The sequence below is a fragment of the Oncorhynchus mykiss genome, chromosome 16, assembly GCF_057628025.1.
Source record: "Oncorhynchus mykiss isolate SJ-2025 chromosome 16, ASM5762802v1, whole genome shotgun sequence".
Classification (NCBI taxonomy): domain Eukaryota; kingdom Metazoa; phylum Chordata; class Actinopteri; order Salmoniformes; family Salmonidae; genus Oncorhynchus; species Oncorhynchus mykiss.
In genome coordinates, this window is record NC_143037.1 from 35,457,545 (window position 1) to 35,472,158 (window position 14,614).

Genomic DNA, 14,614 nt, shown 5'->3' on the forward strand with positions numbered 1-14,614 from the left:
TTGGGTCTTTGTCCAGCTACTGTGAAAAGTTTAGTTATGTGTGTAAAATCCGCCAATGTTTTAATATTACATGCCCACAGAGAGAAACTATGGTGCCTGCAATTGTGACAATCAATCACATTTATATATAAAGCCCTTTTTTTTTTTTTTTACAGATCATCTATATGGGACTTTCCAAATAGTGTGACCGAATCAAGTTAGCTACTTAGAAGTTTTTTTCCCTGTTAGCTTGTGCATCACAATCCTTAACTAGCTAAGCTTTTTGAAACATGACATTTCCTGGCAGCATTTACTCACCACATTCAGTAGCTTGAAAACCCCCAAAAAGCTTGAAAAACTTAGATTTTTGCTAAAGATATTTCATGATGGATTTTTATTTTAGTTAGTTTCAGTATGGTATATTCATTATTTTATTTAAGTTTAAATGGTTTTTCATGATTTGTTTCAGTTGACTATAAAAACCTTGCAAGTCAGGACGGCCAGGCATTTGCGCGGTTTAGAAAGTTTCTGCAAGGTGTTTTAACACGGAGGTTTTCAAACTTTTTAATGTCATGGACCCACAAATATTATGAGCCCCTGGGCGAGGACCTCTACTAAAATGTTTCATTTTCACAAGGTCACAATTATGTTCCTGAGAGCCGCTTGCGAGCTACGGAATTACTAACATTGATAACTTATATTTGACACATTTTGCCATGAAGAAAGTTTTTCCAGTTTTAAAGCAAATTTCCTGCTTCTCTTCACATTTCGCCATGGCTTATATCATGTTCATATGCTATCTGAGCATGGCCAGCTTTAGCCTTTTGGGTCCCGAAGTAAGTTTTCGTTGGAGGCCTTCCCATCAGAAATAATAATAGGTTGAGGGCCCGTCAGTAATGAGGCCCTGACTACCACTGGTTTACAGTGAGACATGCAAGTGCAAAGGCTATTTGCATATTGATGGAAAATATGATTGTCATTGGGGTTGGATAGGAAAGATGGGAAGATTAATCAAGATTTGACCAAACATGTTCTGTAGGTATAATTAAACCAATATTTAATTTAGTGAAAAATGGGTAAAGTATTCTTTAACTTTTCCACAGACACACAGAAAGGTGCAGAAGCAGCACAGGCAACACCCTTTTTGTGGGGCTATTTAAACAGTTATTACAGAGACCGCCATTTGGCTGGCAAATTACTGATCCAAAATTACATGACCGTCACAGCCCGATCACATACCTTACCATACAAACAGCTAAAAGTAGACTGCAATATTGATATGATCATACACGGTGATCACTCCTACTCTGAGACACTTTATAAATAAGTGCCCCGGGCCCCTGCAGTGAAAGGTTCAGTTACATTGCAGATTGAACATGTCCCCAACTGCCACTGACCTGCTCATGAAAGCCTGCTGGTGTACGTCTTGGGCTTTCCTGACATTCACAGTGGCCTGGACCCAGGTGTGTAGAGCTCTCCTCTTCGCTGCCCTTCTCTCACTCTCCACATACTGACCCAGTAGCTGTCTCAGCTCACACATCCCTTTGGAGAAACCACACAGTGTTAGTTTCATCAGCTGCTGTACAATAATGATACAAAACACAGGATAAACTAAATTGACTGCACTGGGGATATAATGTGGCAATGCCAAGTTCTGTTCCAAGTGTATATTTTGCTTACATGAAGTGTATGGCATGTTTGAAAAGTGGAGTTGCTTGTAAAACTATCCCCCCTTGTACAGTGGCTGATACAACAGTGTTTCTCAACCCATTCCTGGGGGACACCCAGTGGTTACAGTTTTGTTATAGCCAAGCCCTAACAGAACAACTGATCAAGGGCTTGGTGGTTAGTGGGTCAGTTGACTCCGGTGTGTTAGGGCTGGGCTAGAACAAAAGTGTGCATTCACTCTCTACCAGGAATCGACCAGGAAAAATGGGTGTATTCAGAGAAATGTAAACGCATTTGTTGAAATAGAATGAAGAGCTGACAAGATTCTCTATTATATCTGACAGACATGAATTATTCCTACTCAATACATTTCGATTTGAATGCTCTGGAACGTTATATCCCCCTGAACAGGCCCCTGGATTACTAAGCGAGACCCACTGTGGGTATGATCTCTCCAGCGCTGCAGATTCTGTCTGGCCCCCAGCGCCAGTCTCTCCTGGCCTCTCCTGCGGAACTCAAGGCTGCGGGTGGCAGACCCCCTCCAGTGGGCCAGGGCTTGGCCAAGCAGCCTCTGGTGGAGGTGGGCCCAGGCTAGAGCGCTCATCTCCCTCTGGGAGTGGACACATTGCTCCCACGCCGTAAACACCCTACACAAACATGTAGGGAAGGGAAAGAAGGGATTTGGTACTGGTCAGGAGAAATCCTATGGTAAGTAATGTGCACACATCCAATAAAATCCCACATAGGAGAAGTGAAACTTAAACAAAATGCCCTATGCGGTCAACTTTGCTAATGAAACTACAGGAGCATCTACAGCAGTGCCTGTATTTCTCTTCATCCCCTATACCTTTGAAAATAATGTTTTGTTTGTAAAAAAATATATATAAATATATATATATTTATATTTCTTTATATATTTTTTTTTTATACAAACAATAAATATATATATATATATATATAGCTATGCTTCCTGGCTGATGTTTTGGTCACTTTTGAATGCTGGCAGTGCTTTCACTGTAGTGGTAGCATGAGACAGAGTCTACAACCCACACAAGTGGCTCAGGTAGTGCAGCTCATCCAGGATGGCACATCAATGCGAGCTGTGGCAAGAAGGGTTGCTGTGTCTGTCAGCGTAGTGTCAGCGTAGTGTCCAGAGCATGGAGGCGCTACCAGGAGACAGGCCAGTACATCAGGAGACGTGGAGGAGGCTGTAGGAGGGCAACAACCCAGCAGGACTGCTACCTCCGCCTTTGTGTAAGGAGGAGCACTGCCAGAGCCCTGCAAAATGACCTCCAGTAGGCCACAAATGTGCATGTGTCTGCTCAAACGGAAACAGACTCCATGAGGGTGGTATGAGGGCCCGACCTCCACAGGTGGGGGACCACAGACTGTCCAGGAGTTGGCGGATGCTTTAGTCCAGGTCTGGGAGGTGATCCCTCAGGAGACCATCCGCCACCTCATCAGGAGCATGCCCAGGCGTTGTAGGGAGGTCATACAGGCACGTGGAGGCCACACACACTACTGAGCCTCATTTTGACTTGTTTTAAGGATATTACATCAAAGTTGGATCAGCCTGTAGTGTGGTTTTCCACTTTAATTTTGAGTGTGACTCCAAATCCAGACCTCCATGGGTTGATACATTTGATTTCCATTGATAATTTGTGATTTTGTGTTCAGCACATTCAACTATGTAAAGAAAAGTATTTAATAAGAATATTTCATTCATTCAGATCTAGGATGTGTTATTTTAGTGTTCCCTTTATTTTTTTGAGCAGTGTATATATATTCTCTGTCACACAACCTGGTGAGTGTGGTGTGTGTGTAGAAGGCGGTGACGGCCTGGCTTTGTCTGAGGCGTGCTGTCCAGAGGGTGAAGGTGCTGTGGGTCCTCTGTCTCTCTCCTCTCCTCCGCAGCCACACCGCCCTCTTCACCAGCTGGGCCCGGGCCTCCGGGTCTGGCCTTACTCTAATCAACGTCCGCTAAGAGAGAGAGAGGATGTTATTAACCCATAATACCATTAGCAGAAGGGCTACCCTTATTAAGAAATGTTTTTAGAAATTATTGGAGGATAAATCCATGTGAGTAAAAATGTTCCAACATTTGTATTTTTTTCCTAGCTGAGAAATGATTGGTTGTGTTTATGCTCACTACTGGTCTGCATTTTTGGATGTCACTGGACGAAGAAAAGTAAATTATGAAAATGTATATCTCACTCTAGCCCACTTGCCCCCTTCTCCCCAAAGTGAACATTTTAACTACCTTAAAAAAATGATACTTGAAGGTATGGTTATATACCAGCATTGGATTGGTGTAAGCATGGACTGATGGGATTTCCATCATATTCCCTACACCAGTAAATTCCTTGAGGGTAGTGTACAAGTGCACACTTGGATGAGAGGCAGTTGTGCTTCGACTCCCTACCTTTTTCTCCCATGTTAAGAAGCAGCTCCTGAGGACTGCCGTGGTGTGGAAGTCGTCGGCCATCCTCTGCAGGGTGACCTTTGACCTTTGAGCGACCACCCTTTTCCAGTGAGCCACAGAGAAAGTCAGAATTGCAGTTTCCTGTGTGAAGCAGGGAGTACATGAGACAGGTGACCGAGAATACTGGCACACATGTTGACTTTCAGCCGATCCAAATCCACTTCCTATCCCTTCCAGTTTGTCCTATCCCTTCGATGTTGGCAGATCTGTTAGATGGAAGCAATATGCCCTTCGTAAGGCAATCAAACCGGCAAAACATCAGTACAGAGACAAAGTGGAGTCGCAATTCAACGGCTCAGTCACAAGACGCAAGGACTCCAGATAATCACAGATTATAAAAAGGGGAAAACCAGCCACGTAGTGGACACTGACGCCTTGCTCCCGGACAAGCTTCTTATACCTTCTGTGCCCGCTTCGAGGAAAACAATGCCGCCGTTGCGGGCCACCGCCACTCACAAGGACTGAGCTCTCGTTCTCTGTGGCTGACGTGAGTAAGACACTTAAGCGTGTTAACCCTTGCAAGGCTGCCGGCCTAGACGGCATCCGTAGCCCTGTCCTCAGAGCATGTGCAGACTAGCAAGCTGGAGTGTTTACGGACATATTCAATCTTGCCCTATCCAAGTCGGTTTTCCCCACTTGCTTCAAGATGTCCACCGTTGTTCCTGTACCCAAGAAAGCGAAGGTAACTGACTATCGCGCCGTAGCACTCACTTCCATCAACATGAAGTGCTTTGAGAGGCTAGTTAAGGATCATATCACCTCCACCTTACCCGACACCCTTGACCAGGGATGTCAAACTCATTCTATGGAGGGCCTAGTGTCTGCAGGTTTTAAGACCTAGACAACCAGGATAGGGGTAACGCCTTAGTGGGAGTTCTTAACTAATTAGTGACCTTAATTCATCAATCAAGTCCAAGGGAGAAGCGAAAACCCGCAGACACTCGGCCCTCTATGGAATGAGTTTGGCACTTGCCCTAGACCCACTACAACTTGAATAGCGCTCTAACAGAGGGGGGAATACTCATTTTCCACCATAATTTGCAAATAAATTCATTAAAAATCCTACAATGTGATTTTCTGGATTTCTCATTTTGTCTGTCATTGTTGAAGTGTACCTATGATGAAAATTACAGGCCTCTCTCATCTTTTTAAGTGGGAGAACTTACACAATTGGTGGCTGACTAAATACTTTTTTGCCCCACTGTACATATGAGATGAGTAATGTAGGGTATCTAAACATTATATTAAGTAGCATTGTTTAAAGTGGCTAGTGATATATTTTACATCAATTCACATTATTAAAGTGGCTGGAGTTGAGTCAGTATGTTGGCAGCAGCCACTCAATGTTAGTGGTGGCTGTTTAACAGTCGGATGGCCTTGAGATAGAAGCTGTTTTTCAGTCTCTCGGTCCCTGCTTTAATGCACCTGTACTGACCTCGCCTTCTGGATGATAGCGGGGTGAACAGGCAGTGGCTCGGGTGGTTGTTGTCCTTGATGATCTTTATGGCCTTCCTGTGACATCGGGTGGTGTAGGTGTCCTGGAGGGTAGGTAGTTTGCCCCCGGTGATGTGTTGTGCAGACCTCACTACCCTCTGGAGAGCCTTACGGTTGTGGGCGGAGCAGTTGCTGTACCAGGCGGTGATACAGCCCGACAGGATGCTCTCGATTGTGCATCTGTAGAAGTTTGTGAGTGCTTTTGGTGACAAGCCAAATTTCTTCAGCCTCCTGAGGTTGAAGAGGCGCTGCTGCGCCTTCTTCACGACGCTGTCTGTGTGGGTGGACCAATTCAGTTTGTCCGTGATGTGTACATCGAGGAACTTAAAACTTACTACCCTCTCCACTACTGTCCCATCGATGTGGATAGGGGGGTGCTCCCTCTGCTGTTTCCTGAAGTCCACAATCATCTCCTTTGTTTTGTTGACTTTGAGTGTGAGGTTATTTTCCCGACACCACATTCCGAGGGCCCTCACCTCCTCTCTGTAGGCTGTCTCGTCGTTGTTGGTAATCAAGCCTACCACTGTAGTGTCGTTCGCAAACTTGATGATTGAGTTGGAGGCGTGCATGGCCACGCAGTCGTGGGTGAACAGGGAGTACAGGAGAGGGCTCAGAACGCACCCTTGTGGGGCCCCAGTGTTGAGGATCAGCGGCGTGGAGATGTTGTTACCTACCCTCACCACCTGGGGGCGGATCGTCAGGAAGTCCAGTACCCAATTGCACAGGGCGGGGTCGAGACCCCGGGTCTCGAGCTTGATGACGAGTTTGGAGGGTACTATGGTGTTAAATGCTGAGCTGTAGTCGATGAACAGCATTCTCACATAGGTATTCCTCTTGTCCAGATGGGTTAGGGCAGTGTGCAGTGTGGTTGGGATTGCATCGTCTGTGGATCTATTTGGGCGGTAAGCAAATTGGATCGTTTAGCTCAGTTACCTTAGCTTTCTTGGGAACAGGGACAATTTTGGCCCTCTTGAAGCATGTGGGAACAGCAGACTAGGATAAGGATTGATTGAATATGTCCGTAAACACACCAGCCAGCTGGTCTGCGCATGCTCTGAGGGCGCGGCTGGGGATGCCGTCTGGGCCTGCAGCCTTGCAAGGGTTAACACGTTTAAATGTTTTACTCACGTCGGCTGCAGTGAAGGAGAGTCCGCAGGTTTTGGTTGCAGGCTGTGTCAGTGGCACTGTATTGTCCTCAAAGCGGGCAAAAAAGTTATTTAGTCTGCCTGGGAGCAAGACATCCTGGTCCGAGACGGGGCTGGTTTTCTTTTTTTAATCCGTGATTGACTGTAGACCCTGCCACATACCTCTTGTGTCTGAGCCGTTGAATTGTGACTCTACTTTGTCTCTATACTGACGCTTAGCTTGTTTGATTGCCTTGGAGGGAATAGCTACGCTGATCGTGAACTTCAGGAGACAGCCGAGGGAGCATACCCCCATCCACATAGACGGGCCCACAGTGGAGAGGGTGAAAAGCTTAAGTTCCTCGGCGTGCACGTCACGGACAACCTGAAATGGTCCATCCACACAGACAACAACATTATCAAGAACTTCAGCCACCCGAGCCATGGCCTGTTCACCCTGATACCATCTAGAGGGCGGAGACGATACAGGTGCATCAAAGCTGGGACCGAGAGACTGAAAAACAGCTTATATCTCCAGACTTCACCACTAGCCGGCCTCCGCCCAGTACCCCTCTCTGAACTTTAGTCACTGTTACTATCCGGCTACCACCCGGTACTCAACCCTACATCTTAGAGACTGCTGGCCTATGTACATAGTCAAACACTGCACATTAATAATGTTTACATACCGTTTTACCCACTCCATATGTATATACTGTATTCTAATCAAGGTTCATCCTTTATAACTTCTGCTGTACACACCTTTCTATTCTTATGCTGTCCATAATGTCAATATACACCATCATATACATTTATATTCCGGATCCTTGACATCGCTCTAATAATTCTATATTTCTTCATTCCTTTATTTTGGGGAATGTGTGTGTATTGTTATTGTTAAGTATTTGTATTTATTAAGGATCCCCATTACTCTTCCTGAGGTCCAGCAACATTAAGTTGTATACAATTAAAAATATTACATTTTTCACAACACATTAAGTGTGTTCCCTCAGGCCACTACTCTACTACCACATATCTACAATACAAAATCTGTGTGTACGTGTGTCTTATGTGTTGTGTAAGAATGTGTCTGTGCCTGTGTGTGTCTCTTCACAGTCCCCGCTGTTCAATAAGGTGTATTTTTATCTGTTTTTTAAATCTGATTCTACTGCTGCATCAGTTACCTGATGTGGAATAGAGTTCCATGGCTCTATGTAGTACTGTGCACCTCCCATAGTCTGTTCTGAACTTGGGGACAGTGAAGAGACCTCTTGTGGCATGTCTGGGTGTCCGAGCTGTGTGCTAGTAGTTTAGACAGACAGCTCGGTGCATTCAACATGTCAATACTTCTTACAAAAACAAGTAGTGATGAAGTCAATCTCTCCTCCACTTTGAGCCATGAGAGATTGACATGAATATTGTTAACATTAGCTCTCGTGTTCATTTCAGGGCCAGCCGTGCTGACCTGTTCTAAGACAGTTGTAATTTTCCGAGGACCCTCTGTGGCACCTGACCACACGACTGAACAGTAGTCCTTCCCTACAAGCATGCTGAAAGTTGGTTGTCAATTTGTTTACAGTAAAATAGCATTGTATTTTCCAAAACTTTATTAAACTGTTGGTAAAAGGCTGATTGGTTGGCTATTTGAGCCAGTAAAGGGGGCTGGCTATACTGTTCTTGGGTATCGGAATTACTTTAGCTTCCCTCTAGGCCTGAGGGCACACACTTTCTAGTAGGTTTAGATTGAAGATATGGCAAATAGGAGTGGCAATATCATCCGCTATTATCCTCAGTCATTTTCCATTCAGGTTGTCAGACCCCGTTGGCTTGTCATTGTTGATAGACCATTTTTTTCACCTCTTCCACACTATATGGAATTAAAAATTACAATACCAGTCTTTCATAATTTATACTTGGATGTGAAGTGTCACCGTTTGTTGCTGGCATGTCATGCATAAGTTTGCTAATCTTGCCAATGAACAAAAATCATAAAAGTAATTGGCAATATCAGTGTGTTTTGTGATGAATGAGCCATCCGATTCAATGAATGATGGAGCTGAGTGCCTTTTTGCATGTAAGGTGTAAGGTGCACAAAACCTTTGAACTATCATTCATGTTTGTTTCATATTATACTTTCTTGTTTTTATTCAGTTTAGTCACAGGATTGTTAAATTAGCAGTATGTTTACTAATCGGTTGAGCCAGTCTTATTTGCCATTCCTTTTGCTTTTTTTTGCTCAACCATACCATTTTTCAATTCCTCATCCACGGGGATTCATGTTTTTACAGTACTTTTCTTAATGGTTGCATTGCTTATTAGTAACTGGGATAAGCAATTTCATAAATGTGTCAAGTGCAGCGTCTGGTTGCTCCTCATTACACACCACTGACCAACACATATTCTTTACATCATCAACATCAGAATCACTACAAAAACCGTATTGTATGACCTTATTCACTATAATAGGCCCAGCCATTGGAACTTTGGATTTCCTAGATATGGCTATTATATTGTCATCACTACATCCTATGGATTTGGATGCTGCTTTAAAGCAAATTTCTTCAGCATTAGTAAAGATGTGATCAGCTTCCCACAAGAATGGGCTTTAATTGAGGCAAAACCTGTAGCCATATTACATCAACAATACTTAACATTAGATCCTCTCTAGGATTTACAGGAATGTGGTTCTGAATATAAACAGCAACACCATTGGCATTTCTGTCTTTTCTGTAGATGTTATCATGTATTGCTACCACTGTATCAAAGTTATTATCGAAGTCAGTTTCAGAGATAGAATATGAATGTCACCTGTTACTAGCAAGTTTTATTGATTTCTTGAACCTTGTTTCTTAATGTGAGCTATTTTTTATCACCTGGGATGCTTGCTTGTTTTCATTGCTTTACTGGGAAGGTTAGCAGAACATAACATGCTCATGTTATTTATGTTATTGCAGGGTGAGCTGCACACAGCTACAATGCTAACAGTATAATTCTGGTTCATATGCACACGATTAATGCATACAATAGCTGTAGGATCAGCAGAGGCAGTTAGAGGGACATGAACTAGGTTACTCACACTTACATTGTGTCTACCATTGCCCCAGGGATGTACATTTTCTGAAGCATTACGGACAACTCAGCGACACAATGGTAGGCATTAACTGAGCTGGGCTTGGGTCATTGTCTCAATGCAGCCTTATAGGTATTACTGCACTGTTGGAGCTAGTAACATAAGCAATTCGATACACCTACAACAAAAAAAGATGTGTACGCCACCAATACAATTTGATTCGAATATGAAGGAAGCTCCACCACTACACCCCTTATGCTGGGTGGACACTGGGGTGGACACTACACCCCTTATGCTGGGTGGACACTACACCCCTTATGCTGGGTGGACACTACACCCCTTATGCTGGGTGGACACTACACCCCTTATGCTGGGTGGACACTACACCCCTTATGCTGGGTGGGCACTACACCCCTTATGCTGGGTGGACACTACACCCCTTATGCTGGGTGGGCACTACACCCCTTATGCTGGGTGGGCACTACACCCCTTATGCTGGGTGGGCACTACACCCCTTATGCTGGGTGGGCACTACACCCCTTATGCTGGGTGGGCACGACACGTCTTTCAAAATATTAACATCGCTGAGCCTCTCACATTAAACAACCATCTTTCCTGTACTTTTTTGTCTTGCAAACGTAGTGGTGCACAACCGAAACGATGCGGCACAGACGGGGACGTCACACACAAGATTCTTCACTTGGCCGTGATCATTCTCGATACCACCACGCAAAAACAATTATGTGATTAGATTGTGTAGCTAGAACGAGCTGTGGCTCAAAGCAGCCTCATGAAACATTTTCAGTCAGACATTCACGCTTGCCATACAGAGTTGAAATACCTAGCCAATAAATGTTGAATTGAATAGCATTGCTTGTGAACTTCAGAGCTGTAACGATTTGATGCTTTGATTAAAGGCAATTACAAATTCATACTAGTAGGCAAGTAGTAGACATCGCTCCTGCTCAAGAGTCTACACATTCTGGGTGATGCGAAACAACGTCATTGGCGATTGCAGATCACCATTCTCAAAGCTTGTCGTTGCACATCTCACACTACAAGAGCATTGGAGATTTTGTGCTGATAAAAATCCAACATTTTTGAAAATATCATGATGTCCGGGACGGCTCAAATATGGGAGAGGTAGCCCTCAGACTGCGTCTCTGACCGGTTCACATTAAACAAGCGTCGGTGACGGCCGCGCGCCCCGAGTAGGCAACGACATGGGGATTTTGTCTCCGATCTCAAACTTGTCTGAGACAGCTAAATCGTGTACGGTACCCTTACAAAATGTAAAAACATCAAAAGAGGAAAGGGTAGGGAGCTAATTTCAGCCTCCCTGGTAGAATAAGGCTTAATATTAATGCTATAATACTGACCATCTGTATGGCTGCGGTGCTGAGGCTCTGGGTGTGTCTCCTCCACAGGCTGAGGGCGGTGCCAAGCATGGCCCGTCTGCGGACATCTGCCATCAGGCCCATGAGGCGTCGCTGCTCCCTGCCGACTCTGACATAGTCCCTCCACTGAGAGAAGGCCACACTGAGGGAGGGACGTAGCATCCGGCCCACCACACTCCTCATGACACCCTGACAAAGAGAGATGGGAGGTAAGGGGTGTAGAGAGAATATGGATATTATTTTAAACTTTTGGCAATATTGTATGTTTTGATAAAGGATGCAAGAATGTGTGGAGATTATACAAACGCAGGATGAAATACCTTTAATCTGGGTGAGCTCTTGTGATCTGGGAGACTTTGATGCGAGAGGCAGAAGGTTAGGTCACCCTCTGCAAAATCAACATGGTTCTCGACCTGGAAGCTTTGTGGAGAAGAGAGCAAAAGGCCTTGAAGCAGGGTTACACAATGTTTGCATCAGTCATACTCTAACACTCACCACCTCCCTTTCAAACAGTGTGTGTGTGTATATTCAACAGACTGACCAGGTCTTGAGACTTTCCAATGGGGATGAGGCCAGTAGGGGGCGTCCTCTGTCCATCTGTGCTGAAGAGGAGCTGTTTGACCAATCGCTGAGCTCCGTGCTGATGTTATGCTCTGCCACAGCAAGCTTCAGGGAGAGGGGAGAGGTGCTGCCAAACCCAGAGGAAGAGGATTCCAGCGCTGCCAGTCTAGTCCTGAACCTGTGCACCCTGCAGGCCTGGGAATCCCACGCCAGCTCATGCCAACGCTGCAGCGCCAATCTCACCTGCACCCTTGCCCGGGCCACACAGTACAGTCTGAGACAGGTGGGGAGTGAGAGGGATGGAAAGTGGAGACAGAGCAGTTTAAGTATACTCCAAAGCAAGTAAGTGAAAAGGGGGGGGGGGGAGGGAAAGAGTCCAAGATGAGAGAGCAGCAGTGTGGTGATAGCTACCTGGCTAGCTGGAGCTTGCTCTTCTCCCTCCTCCAGGAGTGAAGGCTTGCCTGGAGCTGCAGGTTGTCACACAACTCCTCCAATGTGATGAGCCTGGCACCACCATACAACCTTGGCGTCACCGCCTCACTCGGCCTCATATTCCCTACAACATGTGAGATTTAGCACACATTTGCACTTTAACAGCCATGGAATTCATGAAGAACTGCCGGGCGTACAGGCTTTTGCTGCAGTCCTGCTCTGGAGCTTAAAGCCTGTACACCCAGTAGCTCGCCGAGCATTGAGGGTTCCCTGGAGGATTTATGGGAAAGAAGAAGTGAATGACAGAAGGTTTCATTGAAGTTAAGACGCCAGGCCAACCTGTCAGTGTCCCTAGGGTCAGCGCCTGTGTCCTCCTCCTCTCCAGCAGGTGTGTGAGGAGGCGTGTGTGTCGGGACCGTAGCGCTGTGGCTCTCCTCCAGCTCTGCAGGGTGTGTGCGGCCATCCGATCATTCCTCTCGCTGCAGTAACACACGCACGCCGCCCTTCGCTCGGCCACACCCCGCCAGCCACGCAGGATGCTGAGATGGGGTCAAACAATGTTGATCAATGTTAAACTCTGAAGGCACACTCAAAACTAACTGGAGCACACTTGAGTCAAAATGGAGACATTTCATATGATATCATTTGTCTATTTATCTGTGCTCCATAGACTGACTGTGAGAGCTGTGCCCGTTGCCTTCTCTCCTGTATCTCTAGGGCCCCTCTCCTGACCAGGACCCTGCGGTTCCAGGATGTAAACGCCTCCTGCAGCCTCCTCCACTCCAGCAGGTGGTGCCACCTCTGCACCAGTCTGTGCCCGCAGTCTGCCCGGGCAAACTCCTGGTGCCACCTCCCAAAGGCCACTGGTGAGAGGAGATGAGGCCAAAAGACATTCATCATCCCAATGACTCTAATAGACACTTCATTAGCCGCTGGCCCAAAATTGTGTCACTTCCGTGCAAGCCAGTGCATGCTAGCGCCAGACAGGTTTGAAACCCAAAGACTCGACGAGGAAAACAGACCGACAGCTCTGGCACTACTAGCTAGCACATATCAAAAGGAACTATTTAATGTGTGAATGCCAGCTGTTTAGCACAGGCGTTTCCAAACCTTTTTTGCACACAACCCCAAATTCACACTAGAAAATGCAGGGGACACAACTTGGAAAAATGATATTCCCCAGTTAAGACTGTTCATATTCACTCAATTTTAGGTCCCGAAGGCTGTCCCAACACAATGACATGAAAGCTCATTCTAATAGGGTAAAAGGCCATTAGTAGACACTAACATGTTGTATTCTATACCCATTTGAAGATAAAAACCTGACCCCATGTGCTGGAACCACTGGTCTAGCAGGAGAAGATAATCGCCATGTTGTAGAGGTAGAGGGAGGCACTATGCCAGTCAGTGTGAGAGTTGGGACTTGGATATATACAAGGCTGTCGTGTGTTTGTTTGAAGTCAGGGTACGACTTAAGAGGAGGGCTCACTGGCACACACACACCACTTGCCTGCTAAAATTTGTCTGGAGAGCACCTGTTCGGCCTCGACACACACGCGCTGCAACCGGGCTCCGTGTGTGTGCTCGCGCCAGCGCTGGGCAACCCTCCTGTGTGCATGTATGTGTGGTAGTCATATGGAGACAGACCGACAGAGAGAGGGGGAGGGAGAAAGAAAGCAGGAGGGAGAGATGAGATCATTATTCTTGGATCTGTACAGTGTGTGCTAATATTGTTGAGTTTGAGGTATTCAAATGTCAATCCTATACATAGAAGGATAGGATCAATTACTGAACAAAAATATCAATGCAACATGTAAAGTGTTGGTCCCATGTTTCATGAGCTGAAATTAAAGATCCCAGAAAAAGCTTTTCTCTCAAATTTTGTGCACAAATTTGTTTACATCCATGATAGTGAGCATTTCTCCTTTGCCAATATAATTAATTCACCTGACAGGTGTGGCATAAGAAGTTGATTAAACAGCATGATCATAAAAGGCCACTAAAATATGCAGTTGTCACACATGTCTCAAGTTGAGGGAGCGTGCAATTGGTATGATGATTGCAGGAATGTCAACCAGAGCTGTTGGCAGAGAATTGAATGTTCATTTCTCTACCATAAACCACCTCCAATGTTGTTTTAAAGAATTTGGCAGTACGTCCAATCAGCCTGACAGACCATGTAGACCATGTATACCAACGCCAGGACCTCTACATCTGGCTTCTTCACCTGCGGGATCGTCTGAGACCAGCCCCCCCGGACAGCTGATGAAACTGAGGATTATTTATGTCTGTAATAAAGCCCTTTTGTGGGGGAAAACTCATTCTGATTGGCTGGGCCTGGCTCCCCAGAGGGTGGGCTATGTCCTCCCAGGCCCACACACGGCTGCGACCCTGCCCAGTGCTGTGA

The 14,614-nt window shown here is 45.7% G+C and overlaps 1 protein-coding gene across 1 annotated transcript in view; it reads right to left on the bottom strand.

The window, feature by feature from the left end:
* LOC110491843 (uncharacterized) overlaps window positions 1-14,614 on the bottom strand; it is a 95,533-nt gene that overhangs the window by 69,795 nt on the left and 11,124 nt on the right. Inside the window, exons 8-18 of the mRNA XM_090201592.1 lie at window positions 13,697-13,815; window positions 12,884-13,070; window positions 12,547-12,746; window positions 12,187-12,331; window positions 11,756-12,049; window positions 11,535-11,634; window positions 11,197-11,403; window positions 4,070-4,210; window positions 3,449-3,627; window positions 2,086-2,294; window positions 1,377-1,521 (exon numbers count right to left, since the gene is read on the bottom strand). Of these exons, the coding sequence (XP_090057718.1) occupies window positions 1,377-1,521; window positions 2,086-2,294; window positions 3,449-3,627; window positions 4,070-4,210; window positions 11,197-11,403; window positions 11,535-11,634; window positions 11,756-12,049; window positions 12,187-12,331; window positions 12,547-12,746; window positions 12,884-13,070; window positions 13,697-13,815 (1,926 nt within the window). The remainder of the gene's footprint in view (window positions 1-1,376; window positions 1,522-2,085; window positions 2,295-3,448; window positions 3,628-4,069; window positions 4,211-11,196; window positions 11,404-11,534; window positions 11,635-11,755; window positions 12,050-12,186; window positions 12,332-12,546; window positions 12,747-12,883; window positions 13,071-13,696; window positions 13,816-14,614) is intronic.